The following is a 16529-nucleotide window of genomic DNA, read 5'->3' as shown; positions in this document are numbered from 1 at the left end:
GTGTTCTGCCTTTCTCTGTTCTTTGGATTTACTTTTGTCTACATTTCCCTGTGCATGGATTTACTAGTTTTGTTTGTTTAAACAAAAACAATGTTGTTTATGTCAGAATATTTAAAAGAAATTGTGTCTGCCTAATTAGTATCTATTAAGAATCTCTGTGCATCAACACAATCTCACACCTGCACTTCACAATCACATGAAAACTACTTTCTCATTTGTTTTTTCACAAAAAGATCTGAAAACATTGATTTGTTCAAATATCTTTCATATGGTGCTCTGCGTTTTAAAAATAATGTAGGAAATGTCTGTTGTACTTACAATACATTTGAAAAAACAAAAAATCTTTGTGCACATCAGAAACAATCAGCCAGTCACGAGGCAGAAGAGGAAAGACCTTCCCAGCCGAGTCTAGTTCTCACTAAACATCTTATGGATATCTATTTTTGTGTTCGGTCTCCTTTAGCTGTTAATTGTTGACACCAGCAGTAACAAGGCTTACTAGCTGATCCTGCAAGATGATGAAATTTCATATGTGCTCCTCCTTTAGTCTATGTTATTGGTGCCCTAATGTTGATGGAGAGTGATCTTCCCTCCTTTGATAAAAAAAGCATCCTTGTAAATGTTTTGTACATCATTATTTATTGTTGCACAGCGTATTGCAATTCAGAAAACATTTACACCTTTTACACAGAGCATGAACTCATATCAAATCAATAATGATCGAAAAGATGTCTTGAACTAGACTCAAATATCAGTAACAGTGAATTATATATCAATAAATAATGGCACAAATTTTGAATGTTATTCTAAGTTGCTGTATGGGCCGTCATAATGACGCGGTAAACGACAGTCTCATCTCCTCTGACGGTCAGCAGAGCACACGCTTGAACCACTGCATTCGGCTGGAAGACAGAAACACACACAAACTACACCACTTATATTGTAACCTACAGTGCAATTCCAGTTCTGTGAATACAACTTGTTTTATTACCATGTGACTCTTGATTATTTAATGTTTTCTTGAATTTATGACATATTCACACTTAATGTGTGGCTGACAAAATATGACAAATCAGACTTAAAACATGGGTTAGTTCATAAAAAAAGGGTTAGTTTGTAAGTGTGCATGTCGCAGATGTCCTAATCGCCAAAAACAACAACATAAAAGTGCATTACCAACGCCGACAGATGAAAGGATTCAATGGAATCAGTTCAATGGAATCAATTCAATTGAATCAGTTCAATGGAATCAATTCAATGGAATCAGTTCAATGGAATCAATTCAATGGAATCAGTTCAATGGAAAGGATTCCGGAAGAGAAGACAATGCTGAATAAAGTCGTAGTTTTTGTTATTTTTGGACCAAAATGTATTTCCAATGCTTCAAAAACTTCTAACTAATCCTCTGATGTCACATGGACTACTTTGATTAAATTCTGGTTTCAATACTCACAGCGAGGCCACTAGATGGCATCCAGGTGATGGTGATGAGACGTCTGTTTCCTGCATCCACACTTCCTTGCATCGGTGCCACTCTGAAGCCCTGCTGCTCCACCGGAGAGAGACTCTCCCAGACAAACTCAACCGTCTGAGAGCAGAAGAGAGGGTTTCTCAGCATGAACCACTTCAGACATGAATTATGTCTTCAGACGATATGGCGTTGAACTGTTTACTTTTTTTGTGGCCGGTTTTGAGCCGAGGACACATCCCACATGGAGTTTGCGTGTGGTTGCGATTGCTTTGCCCTCTTGATATTCACTCCTAAAAGTCAGCAGCAAACTCCTGCTGTCTACATACGTGTAAAAAATGACAAAGATGTCAAAGACTGTTGTAAATGGTCTGTTCACTGACCATTTGATGCATATTGAAAACAAAAATGGCACAAGCTGGCTCAGATCCAGTTTGATTGGCAGGCTACTACACAACTTCACAGAGTCAGAGTTCACAGGTTTATAATCACTCTGACAAACATTATTTTTTTTCAGTCAAGCATTTCACCAGGAATCTGCAGTGCATTATAACATTCAATTTAAGGCCTTTTGAGACCTTTAAAATCTGCACAAGTAAAATTATACCATATGTGTGAGGTAGAGTAACATCCAAACCATAAAATGAGCATTAAAACAACTTTACAGTTCAAATAATACAGGTTTTGACAAAACAAAAAAGTTTCATTAAATGATAAACCACACATTTCAGGCTTCAAACCTTTTTCAAGAAAAGGGATGAGTGAAAATTCTAAATTATTATATTTATGTTTATTTAAAGCTGCAGTCCGTAACTTTTTTTGGTTAAAAATTATCCAAAATCAATTTTTTAGCAAGTACATGACCAGGCAGTGTTCAAATTTTAAAATAAGAGCGACCTGGTGGATTTCCGTGGGAAATTCGAGCATGCAGCAGTTCGTCTTTGCGTCATTACGTCACGTCCGTAAACAGAAAGGAAGGAGTCCCGGCTAGTCAGTTTTATCACGTGAGGATGCTGCTGGTAGCGGATCATTTATAGCCTGTTCTCACAGCTGCTGAAATAATTAAACTTATCATTTTGATGGCGGATTGTAATCCAGAAAGATCCAAATGACAATCATCATTGACAACTGGAGATTCACCCGTAGTCAAAAAGCAAAAGACTTCGGACTGTGGAGTGGATACAGAAATTGAAATCTACAGGTAACTCTAATATACACTAAATACACATAGTCACGCAATGCTGATGTTGTTAACATTAACAATTTGAGAACAAAGTATAACAGTAATAAAAATTTGCATGGTTTGGCATGATCCGAGCTAAGCGATCGTTAGATTTAATCATCATTGGCAGCGTGATTTATTGTAGGCCTAATGCTTTTTTCCTCAGTTGGTCAAAACAAAAGTGGCAGAAATGTTACTTACTTGTTCAGATGATATTTTCCAGTGAAAATTCTTATATTGGTCATACTTTCAAGATGTAGAATCTGTGATTCTGAAGTACAGTATCCACACCGGTGCGGTGACTGACAGCAAACATTAGATTCATCCGCGCTGACGAGCTGTGCCGACGCACATACAGATAACTGTTCCGCATATGAGTGCAATGGACTATATGTACGGAACGTTCTTTAGAACTTTCGCATTAATATAAGCCAGCTCGATAACTTCTGGTGAGAGTCATGTGCTGGTGTGTTGAGCATCAATAGTGTAATACTTAGTTTATAATCAGAATATAGTCACTTAAATAGTCAGGCATAGCATTAATTTACTTATTCAAACGTAAGACATTTTAGAAAATAAATAAATAAAGACGTACCTCAGTGTTCCTCCTCAGCTAAATTCAATTCGACCATCAGTTTTCACACTTTTATGTGAAAAAAAGCTTCAAAAATTAAATATTTATTGTGCACTTTAGTTTGATTCATTGAATAAAATGTGAGTTTTTACAAGTGTGCTGAAATCATTGATCTTGTGCTGCACTGACTGACAGCTGCTGTGATTACAAAGAGAGAGCGGCGCTCGCTTTCTGTCATTCACAAGAAAAGTTATTGTTTTTCATAAGATTTTGTGCGTATTTCATACTTCACATTGACAAATTATTTTTTCAAACCTAGTTATTTTATAAAGTTTAATATTTAGTCAAAAACGAAGTGAAAAACGTTTAGTGGAAATGGCTGATATGTGCGCAAATAAATGCTACTTTGCCGCCACCTGCTGGTTAAAGTGCTAATTATTGTCTTTTTTATTTTTAAATAAGTTTTTTTTATTAAATGTTAAATTTCCTACATTTTTAAACATTCGGGTTTACAATGGGGACAATCTCAGAAGGATGAACAAATAATGTTTGTGGTCATCACATTAAAAATAACATTTAAAGTGCTGGGGAAAAAAATGTGTGTGTGTGTCTAATTACAGACACAGCGTTTTTACACGTCCCAATAGCTTCGTCTTTATTGCAATCAATAAAACTGGTTTATTGGCAAATTAGGTAAATGTAATAACTGCATTAAAATATAAATACAACATTAAAAAGTCAACCACTTGTGTCGATGTACAACGACTACAGAATGAACAGATAACAGTTCACCGGCAGTGCCCGAGCTGGCTTAACGACAACCAGGAAGTAACCCGTGCATATAGTCCATTGCAGGTTTCAAACAAGAGATGGCGACAAAGAGGAAAAAAATCGCAGACTGCAGCTTTAAATATCCTAATTGTTAAATTAGGATGAATGAAATAAACCAGCTGAATGAAAATGCAACTTCATTCTCTGACATCATGTGGTGCTTATGGAGCAGCAGAAATATAGCGGTTACCCTGGTAACCCCTGTATACAGCACAGCTGTGCTTTTTAGAAAAGGCGACGAGTTTTCAGGTATGACATAAACACTGTAAGCTGAACACTCTCATAATTCAGAAACAGTAGATCAATAAGCAATCGCTCTGAAAGCACGAGCCTGTAGAACAAGCAACAGTGACGCATTTTTACTGTGAAATATACTTTACTGCAAATTTACTTCTGAGGTTTAATAATCACATTAAGCAACAGTGTGATTCCTATTTTTCTTTCTCCAAATTTAAGACCTCTTGAAATGATAATTAAGATTTCTCTCATACCATTTAAGATATTTAGGACTTTTTATGGCCTTAAATTCAAAACAGATGTTTTTTTGATACATATTTCCGACAGGCATGCATAGCTGGAATGTGGACCAGACTTTGTGCCCTTATTCAAAAGTCTGACTACAGAACACAATGCAGAAAGTACACAAATCACCTATAGGTTTCATATAATTTAAACATATTAAATATAGCTAGATGGGTTGCAGAAGGAAATACAGCCTTAGCATGACTACATGAAAGGAATGAAGTACCTTGATGCCCTGATGTGTATATATGCGATGGGATGAGTGATTCAGAACAGTCCTCTACTGGATCCCCACCACAGACAAACATGTTGTGTCGACATGAAGAGCCCCTGAGCTCCAGCACACACACCGTTTGCTATCGGCACATTCACAAACACACAATTATTTTTGTCAGAACATCAGCACTGCTGCGTATGATGCACACTACATAACTGAACAGGCTGTAAGAATCATATTCCATAATTATATTGCCAACAGGGAAGGAAATAAACACACCCCACTAGTCAAAAAAGTAACACTTTACAAAAAGATTATATATATCAATATTAGTTAACTACATTATTTAACATTAACTAACAATGAAAAATACTTCTACAGCATTTATCAATCTTATTTAATGTTTATTTCAACATTTATTAATACATTTTTAAAACCCAAAGTTGCATTTGTCAACAATTGTTAATGCACTGTGAAATAACAAGAACAAACAATGAACAATGAATTAGATATTAACTAACATCAACAAAGATAAATAAATGCTGTAAGAATATATCGTCAGTTCATGTAAGCTAATGCAGTAAATAATGTTAACAAATGAGACCTCATTGTAAAGTGTTACTATTTATTCACCAATCGAACAAAATGTAACAAAGTTTTTGTTTTAGGCCATTAAAAATTTCCAATAGAGTAAGAAAAATAAATGTAATTCAAGTTGCAAAATTATTTTGTTTTGTTTCAAGAAACAAAATATCTAAAATAATGCAGAATATGCATATAAATATATATAAAAAGTCCATTTCCCATCCTGACTGTAGTTTGTATTGATGTGAAGATGAAGCTGTCTCACTTTGTCGAGGAGTTTCACTCTCAGAACGTCTCTGTAATGGAGACTCTCATGATCGGGATGGAAGGTCACAGTAATGTCAGCAGCGGCGGCAGGAGAAATGGCTCCACCTGATGGAGACACGCGGAACACGCTCAACCCGCTGTGGTTCTGAGTCCCTGAAAGGAAGGACGGACGCACAATGATATTAATAATGATATCATAGATTTGAGCAGAATTGTCATGTACAAGTTCGATTAAACCATCAAAATATGAGGGAAATATTTTATATTTTTAACTATTTTAAGTATGAGGGGAAGAACAAAACACTAAACTTTCAAGGTATTATAGTTGACTACAGTTATAGGATTGATTTTACTATGCAAAAACAAATGCATAGAAAAACAAAAACGCTGGCAGGAAAAAGAAAACATTGACTACAACATAATCAGTAAATCAAATATTTTATTGGTTCTCTTTTTGTGTCTGTGTGTATTCATAATTTCTTTGTATGACAGCCTAGACAAAAATTGTGTCACATAATTTGGCATGTTTCACTGTGTTATCACAAATAAAACTAACTCAAAGCACAACTATGCAATATGCTTATAAAAATCTTGTTTAATAATATTTAAATAAAGGGTGAAAATTTTAAATTTTTGGGTACTACTGTACTGTACCTGTCAAAAGTTTGGGATCTGTAAGATTTTTTAAAACATGAAGCAGCATAACTGTTTTCAACATTGATAATAATCAGCAATAAAATCAGCATATTAGAATGATTTCTGAAGGATCATGTGAAAATTCAGCTTTGATCACAGGAATAAATGCCACTTTCTTCTTTCTTCATTTTCTTCTTTTATAACATTAAAAAACTAATGTTTCCAAACTTCTGACAGGTACTGTATACGCAAGTAAATGAGTGTGTGCTGTTCATCTTAAAGTTGTTAAGAGTTCTTAAAGGGACAGCTCACCCAAAAATGAACATTCATTTACACATGACCCTCATGTTTTTCCACTAGTACTGCAAAACTATTATATGACTTCAGAAGACATATATAATACAGGGCATGAGTGATATGGACCACTGTTATCCAAGCTAACAAGAACTTCCAAGAACGTTCTGCTCACTTTCAGATTAGGTTTTATCTGAATGTTCCATGAACATTCAAAATGTGTTTTTTTCATGTTTTAAAAATGTTTTTTCTTGGTTATATAAATGTTACTTTGCAAACATTATTTGCATTTTTCGAACATTAAGAAGACCAGATAACTTTAAACAAATGTTCTATTAACGTTACTGAAAGAATGTTTGTTCATACACTGCAAAAAATCAACATGCAAAAATAAGAAAAGAAAACAAATTAAGAAAAGAAAAACTCAAATCAAGCAAAATTATCTGCCAATGGGGTGAGAAAAGACATCTTAAAACAAGACAAAAAACTTGTGATAAAGTTCTTAAAATCTTAAAACAAGAAAAAAAGGAAGTACATTTAGATATTTTAACTACATTCAAGCAGTACAAATGTCTAGAAACCATTGAACTATTGAAACCTTTTTTCTTGTTTTATTTGTGGTTGGTTTTAAAAACTTGCTAAAAATGTCTTGAAATGAGACTATACACCAGCGCTCAAAAGTTTGGGATCGGTAAGATTTTTAATGTTTTTAAAAGAAGTTTCATCTGCTCACCAAGGGTGCATTTACTTAATTAAATATATAGTATACAGTAAAAACAGTAATATTGTGAAATATTATTACAATTTAAAATAACTGTTTTCTATTTCAAAATATTTTAAAAAGTAATTTATTCCTGTGATCAAAGCTGAATTTTCAGCATCATTACTCCAGTCTTCAGTGTCACATGATCCTTCAGAAATCAATCTAATATGCTGATCTGCTGCTCAAGAAACATTTATTGTGCACAGATGTACAAAATATTTGTGTACAATATTTTTTTTCAGGATTATTTGATGAATAGAAAGTTCAAATGAACAGTGTTTATCTGAAATCTAATCTTTTGTAACATTATAAATGTCTTTACTGCCACTTTTGATTGATTTAATGCATCCTTGCTGAATAAAAGTATTAATTTCTTTAATTTCTTTTCAAAAAAAATAAAAATTCTTACTGACCCCAAACTTTTGAACGGTAGTGTATAATGCTACAGAAGCTTTGTGTTTCAGATAAACGCTGTTCTTTTCAACTTTCTATTCGTCAAGGAATCCTGAAAAAAAATACACAACTGTTTTCAACATTGAAATTAATCATAAATGTTTCTTGAACAGCAGATCAGCATATTAGAATGATTTCTGAAGGATCATGTGACACTGAAGACTGGAGTAACGATGCTGAAAATTCAGCTTTGATCACAGGAATAAATTACTTTGTGAAATATATTCAAATAGAAAACAGTTATTTTAAATTGTAATAATATTTCACAATATTACTGTTTTTACTGTTTTTTTAATTAAATAAATGTAGCCTTGGTGAGCAGACGAAACTTCTTTTAAAAACATTAAAAATCTTAGTGGTTCCAAACTTTTGAGCGATAGTGTATATACACATTTTAAGAGTGTATAACTTTAAGAGAACCTTGCCAGAATGTTCTGATCATGTTCCCTGTTTTTTTGGGGGAGCTTGACATTTTGACAGCTTTCATTAAAGAGAGAAGCATCAACATTCTGCTAAACATGTGTTGCACAGAACGGGTTGATTAAATGATGACAAAATGTATGTTTTTGGGGGAACATTTCTCTAAAAGGCATGTGTTGTATCGGCAGAATCTCTAGTCACATGCTTCTATTCCACAGGAGATGTGTGTGTGCCTGTAACTCACCCACATGTGCTGTGGAGTCCATGACGTCTGTGAGACGCTGGCTGTCTAACAGCACACTGAAGCGCACATCCAGTGAGGACAGGTTCTGCAGCTACAGACACCAGAGAGAGAGGCCATCAGTCCATTAACAAACTCATATTACCTTACAGTGATTTCTGAAGGATCATGTGACACTGGAGTAATGATGCTGAAAATTCAGCTTTGCCATTTATTTTTTCACTACACAACCAGTAATATATACTACAGGGGGATTAAAATGAGGAGTCCATTACAATAAACAAAAAACAGTATGCAAGCCTGCACAGAAACACAGTCAACAGACCTGATCCTAAGGTGACAGTGACCTCTAGTGTTGAACTGCAGCATGACACTATTCAGCCCATCACAACTCATTTTACAGTCAGAAAAAATATATAAAATAGTATCTTTAGTACTATTTAAAGTAATCAGGTGAAATAAGAACACCTGTGAACAATCAAGACAATGACCCAATCACAAAACAGAACAGATAAAGCACATGACTAAATCAACCAATGACGATAGGCTTGTTCGACTTGATGCAGCGCTGCACAGACTGATCGCTGGCTGCCTTGAAGCAGTGCATGCTGGTAAGAAATTTTGTCTGACTTCAGACAGCGCCAACACCATGTGACTGTGACGTATGATTTCAAAGTACCGCGAGAGCAGCCGGCTGGTTCATTCTGAAAAAATTGTGTCTGCGTAAGATGAAATGCCTTTCCGTACCAGCAGGTGGCAGTATTATCAGAATTATCAGATGGACTGATGAGCTCTGATGCCAATTCAACATGTCGAATCGGCCGAAAAAAAAAACATCGAGGACCAACTTCAGCCGACGGTGCGAAACACACTGAGAAAAAAATTAGTGGGCCGACGGTCGTCTTGGTGTTCCTGCCTTAACATAAGACATGAGACTAGGGAAGCACATGACATGATCACATGAGGAGCAGGGAATCACATAACATGGGAGCACATGGCAAACTTAAAGCAATGAAAGCCTAAACCATGAAACATGAACATAAACCATAACACCCAAAACAAGACATTACATACTGAGTAATGTATCCAAATTAAGTGAGCTTTTGCTTAAAACAAGAAAAAAGTCATTTTGCTTCTTCAGTAAATGTATCTTGATCTGTACTTAGAAATAACAGAATGAACAGAAATACTGAGGAAGAACATCATTCTGTCAAAAGTGAAGGCATCTGCTAATGTTATGAATGCAACATAGAGCCGATACCCTGAACACTTGTGAGGCGCTCTCGTTTTCAGGAACGTAGTCAAAGTCAACGTGTCCTTCATGTGAGCAGGTGATGATGGGATCGACAGCTTCAGCACATAGAGCGATCTCCAGCGACATCTGACTGCAGCTCACCTCCAGAGTTTCATAATACTGACAAAACAACACAACATTTTCCCGTTATGAATACCAGCATCGGCTCAATGGCAGATTCGAACACATTCACTATGAAAACAATCCGGTTGAAAGCATTTCATCTGACTGTGGTCACAAGTGCACAAGCTCAAAACATATTTAGCGCCGTCCACTTGTGATCCAGGCGACCAAAGATCTTCTTTATACCAGGTGTAAACATGGCCTTGGATTAAACTGCTCAATTCATATGGATTTGTTTTACAACATTTTTATAACTTTTTTGGGGATCTTTAGGATCTGACCAATCAGAGCAGAGCAGCTCTCAGAAAGGCGGGGTTTAGAAAGACCAAATCCTTGATTGAAGCGTTTCAGAGAGAAAAGAGCTGATGCTGCAGTGATATGAGAAAATTAAAGTGTTTTTTTGATGCATGTAAACCTGTTGTAGGAAACTCCAAAATATCATTAGCATGATAGGGGAAATTTAATCTATTTAAATCAATTTCTCTGTAGCAATTAATACACTGTTTAATATTAAACATTTAGTTATCTCTATCCTACAATCAGCTGGTGTAGCGAGGCCCTTACGTTCAGATACTGAGAATAATATGAAGCTATGATTTGTGTATGGGTGGCAGCAGCGCTCACCTTCTTGGCCACAGAGGGTGTAAATGCGATCAGGAGCACGTGTGTCTCTTCAGGACCGATGGGACGCATGGCGTTCAGCACAGAAAATGGCCCATTCACATCCAGCAGGGATGATGTCAGCTGAAAGTCAGGTTGGAGCTGATGTCAAACAATACATAACTGGACAAGAACGAACAGCAGCATTTCTACCTCAAGAACTTCATAATACCTGCCATTAACAACATTTAAGAAATGGTTTAGCTTCAATACAGTTCTATTGACTGTATATAATACAGTACAGTCCAAAAGTTTGGAACCACTAAGATTTTTAATGTTTTTAAAAGAAGTTTCGTCTGCTCACCAAGGCTACATTTATTTAATTAAAAATACAGTAAAAACAGTCATATTGTGAAATATTATTACAATTTAAAATAACTGTTTTCTATTTGAATATATTTGACAAAGTAATTTATTCCTGTGATCAAAGCTGAATTTTCAGCATCATTACTCCAGTCTTCAGTGTCACATGATCCTTCAGAAATCATTCTAATATTCTGATCTGCTGCTCAAGAAACATTTAATGTGTACAATTGTACAAAATATTTGTGTACAATATTTTTTTTCAGGATTATTTGATGAATAGAAAGTTCAAAAGAACAGTGTTTATCTGAAATCTAATCTTTTGTAACATTATAAATGTCTTTACTGCCACTTTTGATTGATTTAATGCATCCTTGCTGAATAAAAGTATTAATTTCTTTAATTTCTTTTCAAAAAAATAAAAATAAAAATTCTTACTGACCCCAAACTTTTGAACGGTAGTGTATAATGCTACAGAAGCTTTGTATTTCAGATAAATGCTGTTCTTTTCAACTTTCTATTCATCAAGGAATCCTGAAAAAAAAGTACACAACTGTTTTCAACATTGAAAATAATCATAAATGTTTCTTGAGCAGCAAATCAGCATATTAGAATGATTTCTGAAGGGTCATGTGACACTGAAGACTGGAGTAACGATGCTGAAAAATTTTAAATTGTAAATTATATATACACACACACACACACACACACACACACACACACACACACACACACACACACACAGGTGCATCTCAATAAATTAGAATATCGTGAAAAAGTTATTTTTTTCTGTAATTTAATTCAAAAACTAAAACTTAAATATATTCTAGATTTATTGGACAAAGTAAAATATTTCCAGACTTTTTTGTTTACATTTTGATGATAACAATGAAATTGTCATTTTGATGATTCATCAAAATCAAAAAATAAGTATCTAAAATTATTAGAATATTTAATTTCAAGTTGTATTAAATGACCATTCTCAGGGTATAAATACTGGGTTTAGATCAGTAATCCCAACAGCTGTCATGGGGAAGTCTGCTGACTTGACAGTTGTCCAGAAGATGATCATCAAGGCCCTCTACAGTGAGGGTAAGCCACAGAGGGTCACTGCTGAAAGAGCTGTTCGCAGAGTGTTGTGCCAAAGCATATTCATGGAAAGTTGACTGTAAGGAAAAAGTGTGGTAGGAAAAGTTTTACAAGTGAAAGGAATGATGGCAGTTTAAGAACTTAGGAGAGCTTCAAAAGGAGTGTACTGAAGCTGGAGTCAGTGCATCAAGAGCCACGCACACAGACGTCTTCAGGAAATGGGCTACAACTGTCACAGTCCACGTACCAAGCCACTTCTGAACCAAAGACAACGTCAGAAGCGTCTTACCTTGGCTAAGGAGAAGAAGAACTGGACTGTTGCTCAATTTTGCATTTCCTTTGGAAATCAAGGTCCCAGAGTCTGGAGGAAGAGTGGAGAGGCACTGAAACCATGTTGCTGGAAATCCAGTGTGACGTTTCCACAGTCAGTGATGATTTGGGCTGCCATGTCATCTGCTGGTGTTGGTCCACTGTGTTTTCTGAAGTCTGAAATCTACCAGGACATTTTAGAGCACTTCATGCTTCCTTTTGCTGACAAGCTTTATGGAGATGCTGATTTCATTTTACAGCAGGATCTGGCACCTGCCCACACTGCCAAAGCTACCGAAAGCTGGTTCAATGACCATGGTGTTACTGTGCTTGATTGGCCAGCAATCTCGCCTGACCTGAAGCCCATAGAGAATCTATGGAGTACTGTCAAGAGGAAGATGAGAGACACCAGACCCAACAATGCAGAAGAGCTGAAGGCCGCTATAAGAGCAACCTGGGCTCTCATTTCACCTGAGCAGTGCCACAGACTGATCGCCTCCATGCCACGCCGCACTGCTGCAGTAATTCATGCAAAAGGAGGCCCAAGTATTGAGTGCATAGAAATGAATATACTTTTCAGAAGCCTGACATTTATGTTTAAAATATCCTTTTTTTATTGATCTTATGAAGTATTCTAATTTATTGAGATAGAGAATTGGTGGGTTTTTGTTAAATGTGAGCCAAAATCATCACAATTAAAAGAACCAAACACTTAAAGTACTTCAGTCTGTGTGCACTGAATTTATTTAATACACGAGTTCCACAATCTGATTTGAATTACTGAAATAAATGAACGTTTCCACGACATTCTAAGTTATCGAGGTGCACCTGTTTATATACTTACAATGGAATTCTGTGGATTAACAGCAGAAATGTGATGCTTGTATTTTAGTAAACAAGAGCCTTAATTAATTCTGTGTTATTTGAGCTGTAAATCGGCTTGAATGGTCATTTTTGAAATGGGACCATTTTGTAGGTCAGTGTGTGTTACTGATATATATTCCTGTGTGTGGAATTCAGAAATCATAAATGTCTCTTGAGCATCAAATCATCATATTAGAATGATTTCTGAAGGATCATGTGACACTGAAGACTGGAGTAATGATGCTGAAAATTCAGCTTTGATCACAGGAATAAATTATACGTTACTATATATTCACATAGAAAACAGCTATTTTAAATTGTGATAATATTTCACAATATTCTTTCAAAATGCATTTTAAAAAATCCTAATTATTCCAGACAGACACATTATTTGACTTATTAAAGAAATTAAGAAAGGATAAAGGATTGGAAAAGATACCTTTACAAACTCTGAGGAAATGTTTTGGATTATCACCTTTTTCAACACCTTCTGACCTACAAGGTAAAAACCATTACAAGTGTACAGGTAAAACACCAGCAGTAACAGTTGATAGTCAAACGTGTCTCACCTACTGCCACCTGACTGAAGTGGATGGTGTGGCTGTCAGAGATGAGCAGTAGAGCTGGTCTGACGGCTGGACAGCGTAACTCCAGATTCAGCGTCTCATGTGGGCTGCAAAACACACTGAGATCAGTCAGCTTTGTCTTTATTTAAATATTTTGTCAAAAAAAGTTAAGTTCATGCAGTATTTCTTTCCTTTAAAAAGTTTTACTTCTAAAGAAGTAAATAATATTTTTGTCAGATCTATTTCTATTGATGATAACACATATGAGATAAAGATTAACATGACCAGATGAGTGTGACACTTTCGTCCACTGAATAAATGATTCAAGAATACTTTGATCTTTCAAAGAGTGGCAAACTGGCCTTTCCCAGAGCAAGACCTGAAATTACCCAGATGTTAAAGAAACTCAGAGCAACATGGAAATATCTTTGCGTGTCTCTTGCCCTATGAAAGACATTGGGCACATAATGGGATTCATGGAAAAGTAAAAATCAAAAGCTTGCCTCACATTCGCAAAGCACTTGACAACAATGTCTTATGGACAGATGAATTAAAACTGTTATTTTTGATGGTAGAAACTGTTTGTGTTTCATGACAACCTGCATTTCATAAAAAGAACCTCACAGCAGTAGTGTGATGATTTGGGGATGTTTTGCTCGACATTTTGCCACTATTAAAGGAACTATGAATTCTGCTCTGTATCAGAGATCCATTCAAGAGAATGTCCATAAACTGAAGCTGAAGCACAGTCGGGTTATGCGGCAAGAAAATAATTGAAACATTCAACAAAGTCAACCTCAGAATGGTTGAAAAACAAGATTTTTTCTTTTGGAATGTCCATGTCAAAGTCCAGACTTAAAGCTGAATGTGCAGTTCATGCTCGAAAGAAAGCCTACAAACGTCACTGAGCAGAAGTGGTTCTGCGAGGAGGAGCAGGTCAAAACCTCAGGAAGTGTTTGCTCACAGGTATTGCTGCTAATGGAGGAGCGATAACCTTTTATGCCACTCACATGCTACTTTAAGCCCTGATTTTCGGCAGCATCTTGTGCTAAAAAGGTGTGACAGTTATTTTTTGAGACTGACCTTATTGCATATGCATTTGTAGGAGTTTCTCATTCAGACGCAAAATTTAGTTTAGTTTTGGTTTTCTTAGGTTGCAAATTATTATGCAAGTGTCATATCAGTAAGATTTCAGTAAAATAAAATTTCAAATTTTAGTTTTTCTAAGAAAGTGTTTGTTTGTTTATTTATCCATGTTTTTTTTATCCATGTTATTTATCCATGTTTTTTCTCAGACAAAATAATTTGCCAGGTCTATTTAAGTCTATGGAAACCTTACTTAGAGGTTGTTCCACATTATTAAGAAAGTCACAGTTCTCATGCAATATGGGAAGGGAGAAAGATCTTTCTGAAGATGAAAAGCATGAAATGGTGCAATGTTGTGCAAAAGGCATGAAAACAACTAATATTGTGTGAAACTGTATTTCTTCCCTGGTTTAGTAGACTTGCCTGTGATCCATCATCAAGTCTAATGAAAATGTTGATGTTGACGGACAGGTGTGTATTGTAAAAAGAACAACAATCCAACGATTTTGAAAGTAGTGTAGTGTATGGACAGCATTACACTCTTTCATTAATAGAAAAACTGTGTATCTCGTTTAAGTTTTCTGTTCCTGAAAAGTTATTTTATAACTTTATAATGCACTTTTTACCCGTCTTCCACAAAAAAACAATTGATAAGACTTCAGCATATCCACAATGCACATATAACATATTTCACTGGATTCCTATAAAATTTAGAATCATTTTTAAGGTCCTCCTCCATACATGCATAGCCTGTAATGGACAAGGACCAAACTATATTGCCAATTCTCGTTAATTATATTCCACCAAGAACATTAAGATCATCTGCTGGTTCACTGGAGGTTCCCAGCAACAGAAGAAAGAAAACTGGGGATGCAGATTTGTTAATTATGCTCCAAAGTTATGCAATTCATTACCAATAGATAAAATTCTTTAGATTTTCTTTTTAAAACAAAGTTAAAAACATATCTTTTTCCCTAGCTTGCATTATGCTGTGGTTTTACGGTATTCTATGTATTACATTATTTTGTTATTTTTACTTGTTTTTTATGTGTGATGTATTTGACGTGCAGCTCATTCTATGTATGAAATAGGCGCCGTATGAAGTTTTGTTTGGGGTCTGGGCTTATTAAAAAAAAAGAAAACAGTTCCCTTCATCTAAATGGTATGAGACTTTGTGAATTTTCCTGCACTTGCTATACTTCATACTACGATACAATAAAAGTGCTAAAGTTTGTTTTAATAGTCAAAACGTGATAATAATTATGGCAAATGAGCTCATGAGTGGTCCACTGCAGCCATCTACTGGTTATAATAATAATTTCATGGCATTTTCATTTTAAAAGTGCTTGTTTTCCACCAGGTGGCAGAAATCATCCACTATGTGTGGCACATTTTCCATGTTATTAATGTTAATGAAAATGAGAAATGTAGCTCTCTAAATTGAATTTTACTTGTGAGGTTTAAGGGATGTTGGAGTTTGTTTTGTGATCAGAGATATTGAGCTAATATATACAAAACTGACAGTGTTAAGCAATAAGGGCTACATTCCCACAGTCTGCCATTTCTGGTAAATAAAGAAAATGTTTTCACATTTTTTAAACAAATTTCTGGTTAAGGGTTGTATTTTGTGTGCTCTGTATGGAATATTACCTTTTTGTCTTTTTGTCAGTCACATGCCTGTTTAAGTAATGAACTGCACTACTTTCTCTGTAGCACCATTTATGTGACAGTTCATGTCAGAA

At 35.4% G+C, this 16529-nt stretch overlaps 1 protein-coding gene across 9 annotated transcripts in view; it reads right to left on the bottom strand.

Annotated features, from left to right (window-relative positions):
• Positions 1 to 658: 658 nt before the first annotated feature.
• cfap74 (cilia and flagella associated protein 74) overlaps positions 659 to 16529 on the bottom strand; it is an 86191-nt gene continuing 70320 nt past the window's right edge. For 4 of the 9 annotated variants that reach the window (XM_067394119.1, XM_067394121.1, XM_067394123.1 and 1 more), the window contains 10 exons: positions 13705 to 13808; positions 13575 to 13630; positions 10535 to 10654; positions 9755 to 9907; positions 8497 to 8587; positions 5685 to 5839; positions 4844 to 4973; positions 1674 to 1789; positions 1454 to 1588; positions 659 to 926 (listed from right to left, as the gene is read on the bottom strand). In XM_067394119.1, coding sequence (XP_067250220.1) covers positions 807 to 926; positions 1454 to 1588; positions 1674 to 1789; positions 4844 to 4973; positions 5685 to 5839; positions 8497 to 8587; positions 9755 to 9907; positions 10535 to 10654; positions 13575 to 13630; positions 13705 to 13808 — 1180 coding nt within the window. In that variant the 3' untranslated portion in view covers positions 659 to 806. Of the gene's footprint in view, positions 927 to 1453; positions 1589 to 1673; positions 1790 to 4843; positions 4974 to 5647; positions 5840 to 8496; positions 8588 to 9754; positions 9908 to 10534; positions 10655 to 13574; positions 13631 to 13704; positions 13809 to 16529 lie in introns of those variants that run through there. The other 5 variants (XM_067394120.1, XM_067394122.1, XM_067394124.1 and 2 more) reach the window with 4 other exon arrangements.

Source organism: Chanodichthys erythropterus, chromosome 9 (genome assembly GCF_024489055.1).
Source record: "Chanodichthys erythropterus isolate Z2021 chromosome 9, ASM2448905v1, whole genome shotgun sequence".
NCBI lineage: Eukaryota > Metazoa > Chordata > Actinopteri > Cypriniformes > Xenocyprididae > Chanodichthys > Chanodichthys erythropterus.
Note: the sequence above shows the minus strand (reverse complement) of the source record. Positions and strands in the feature narration are given on the sequence as shown.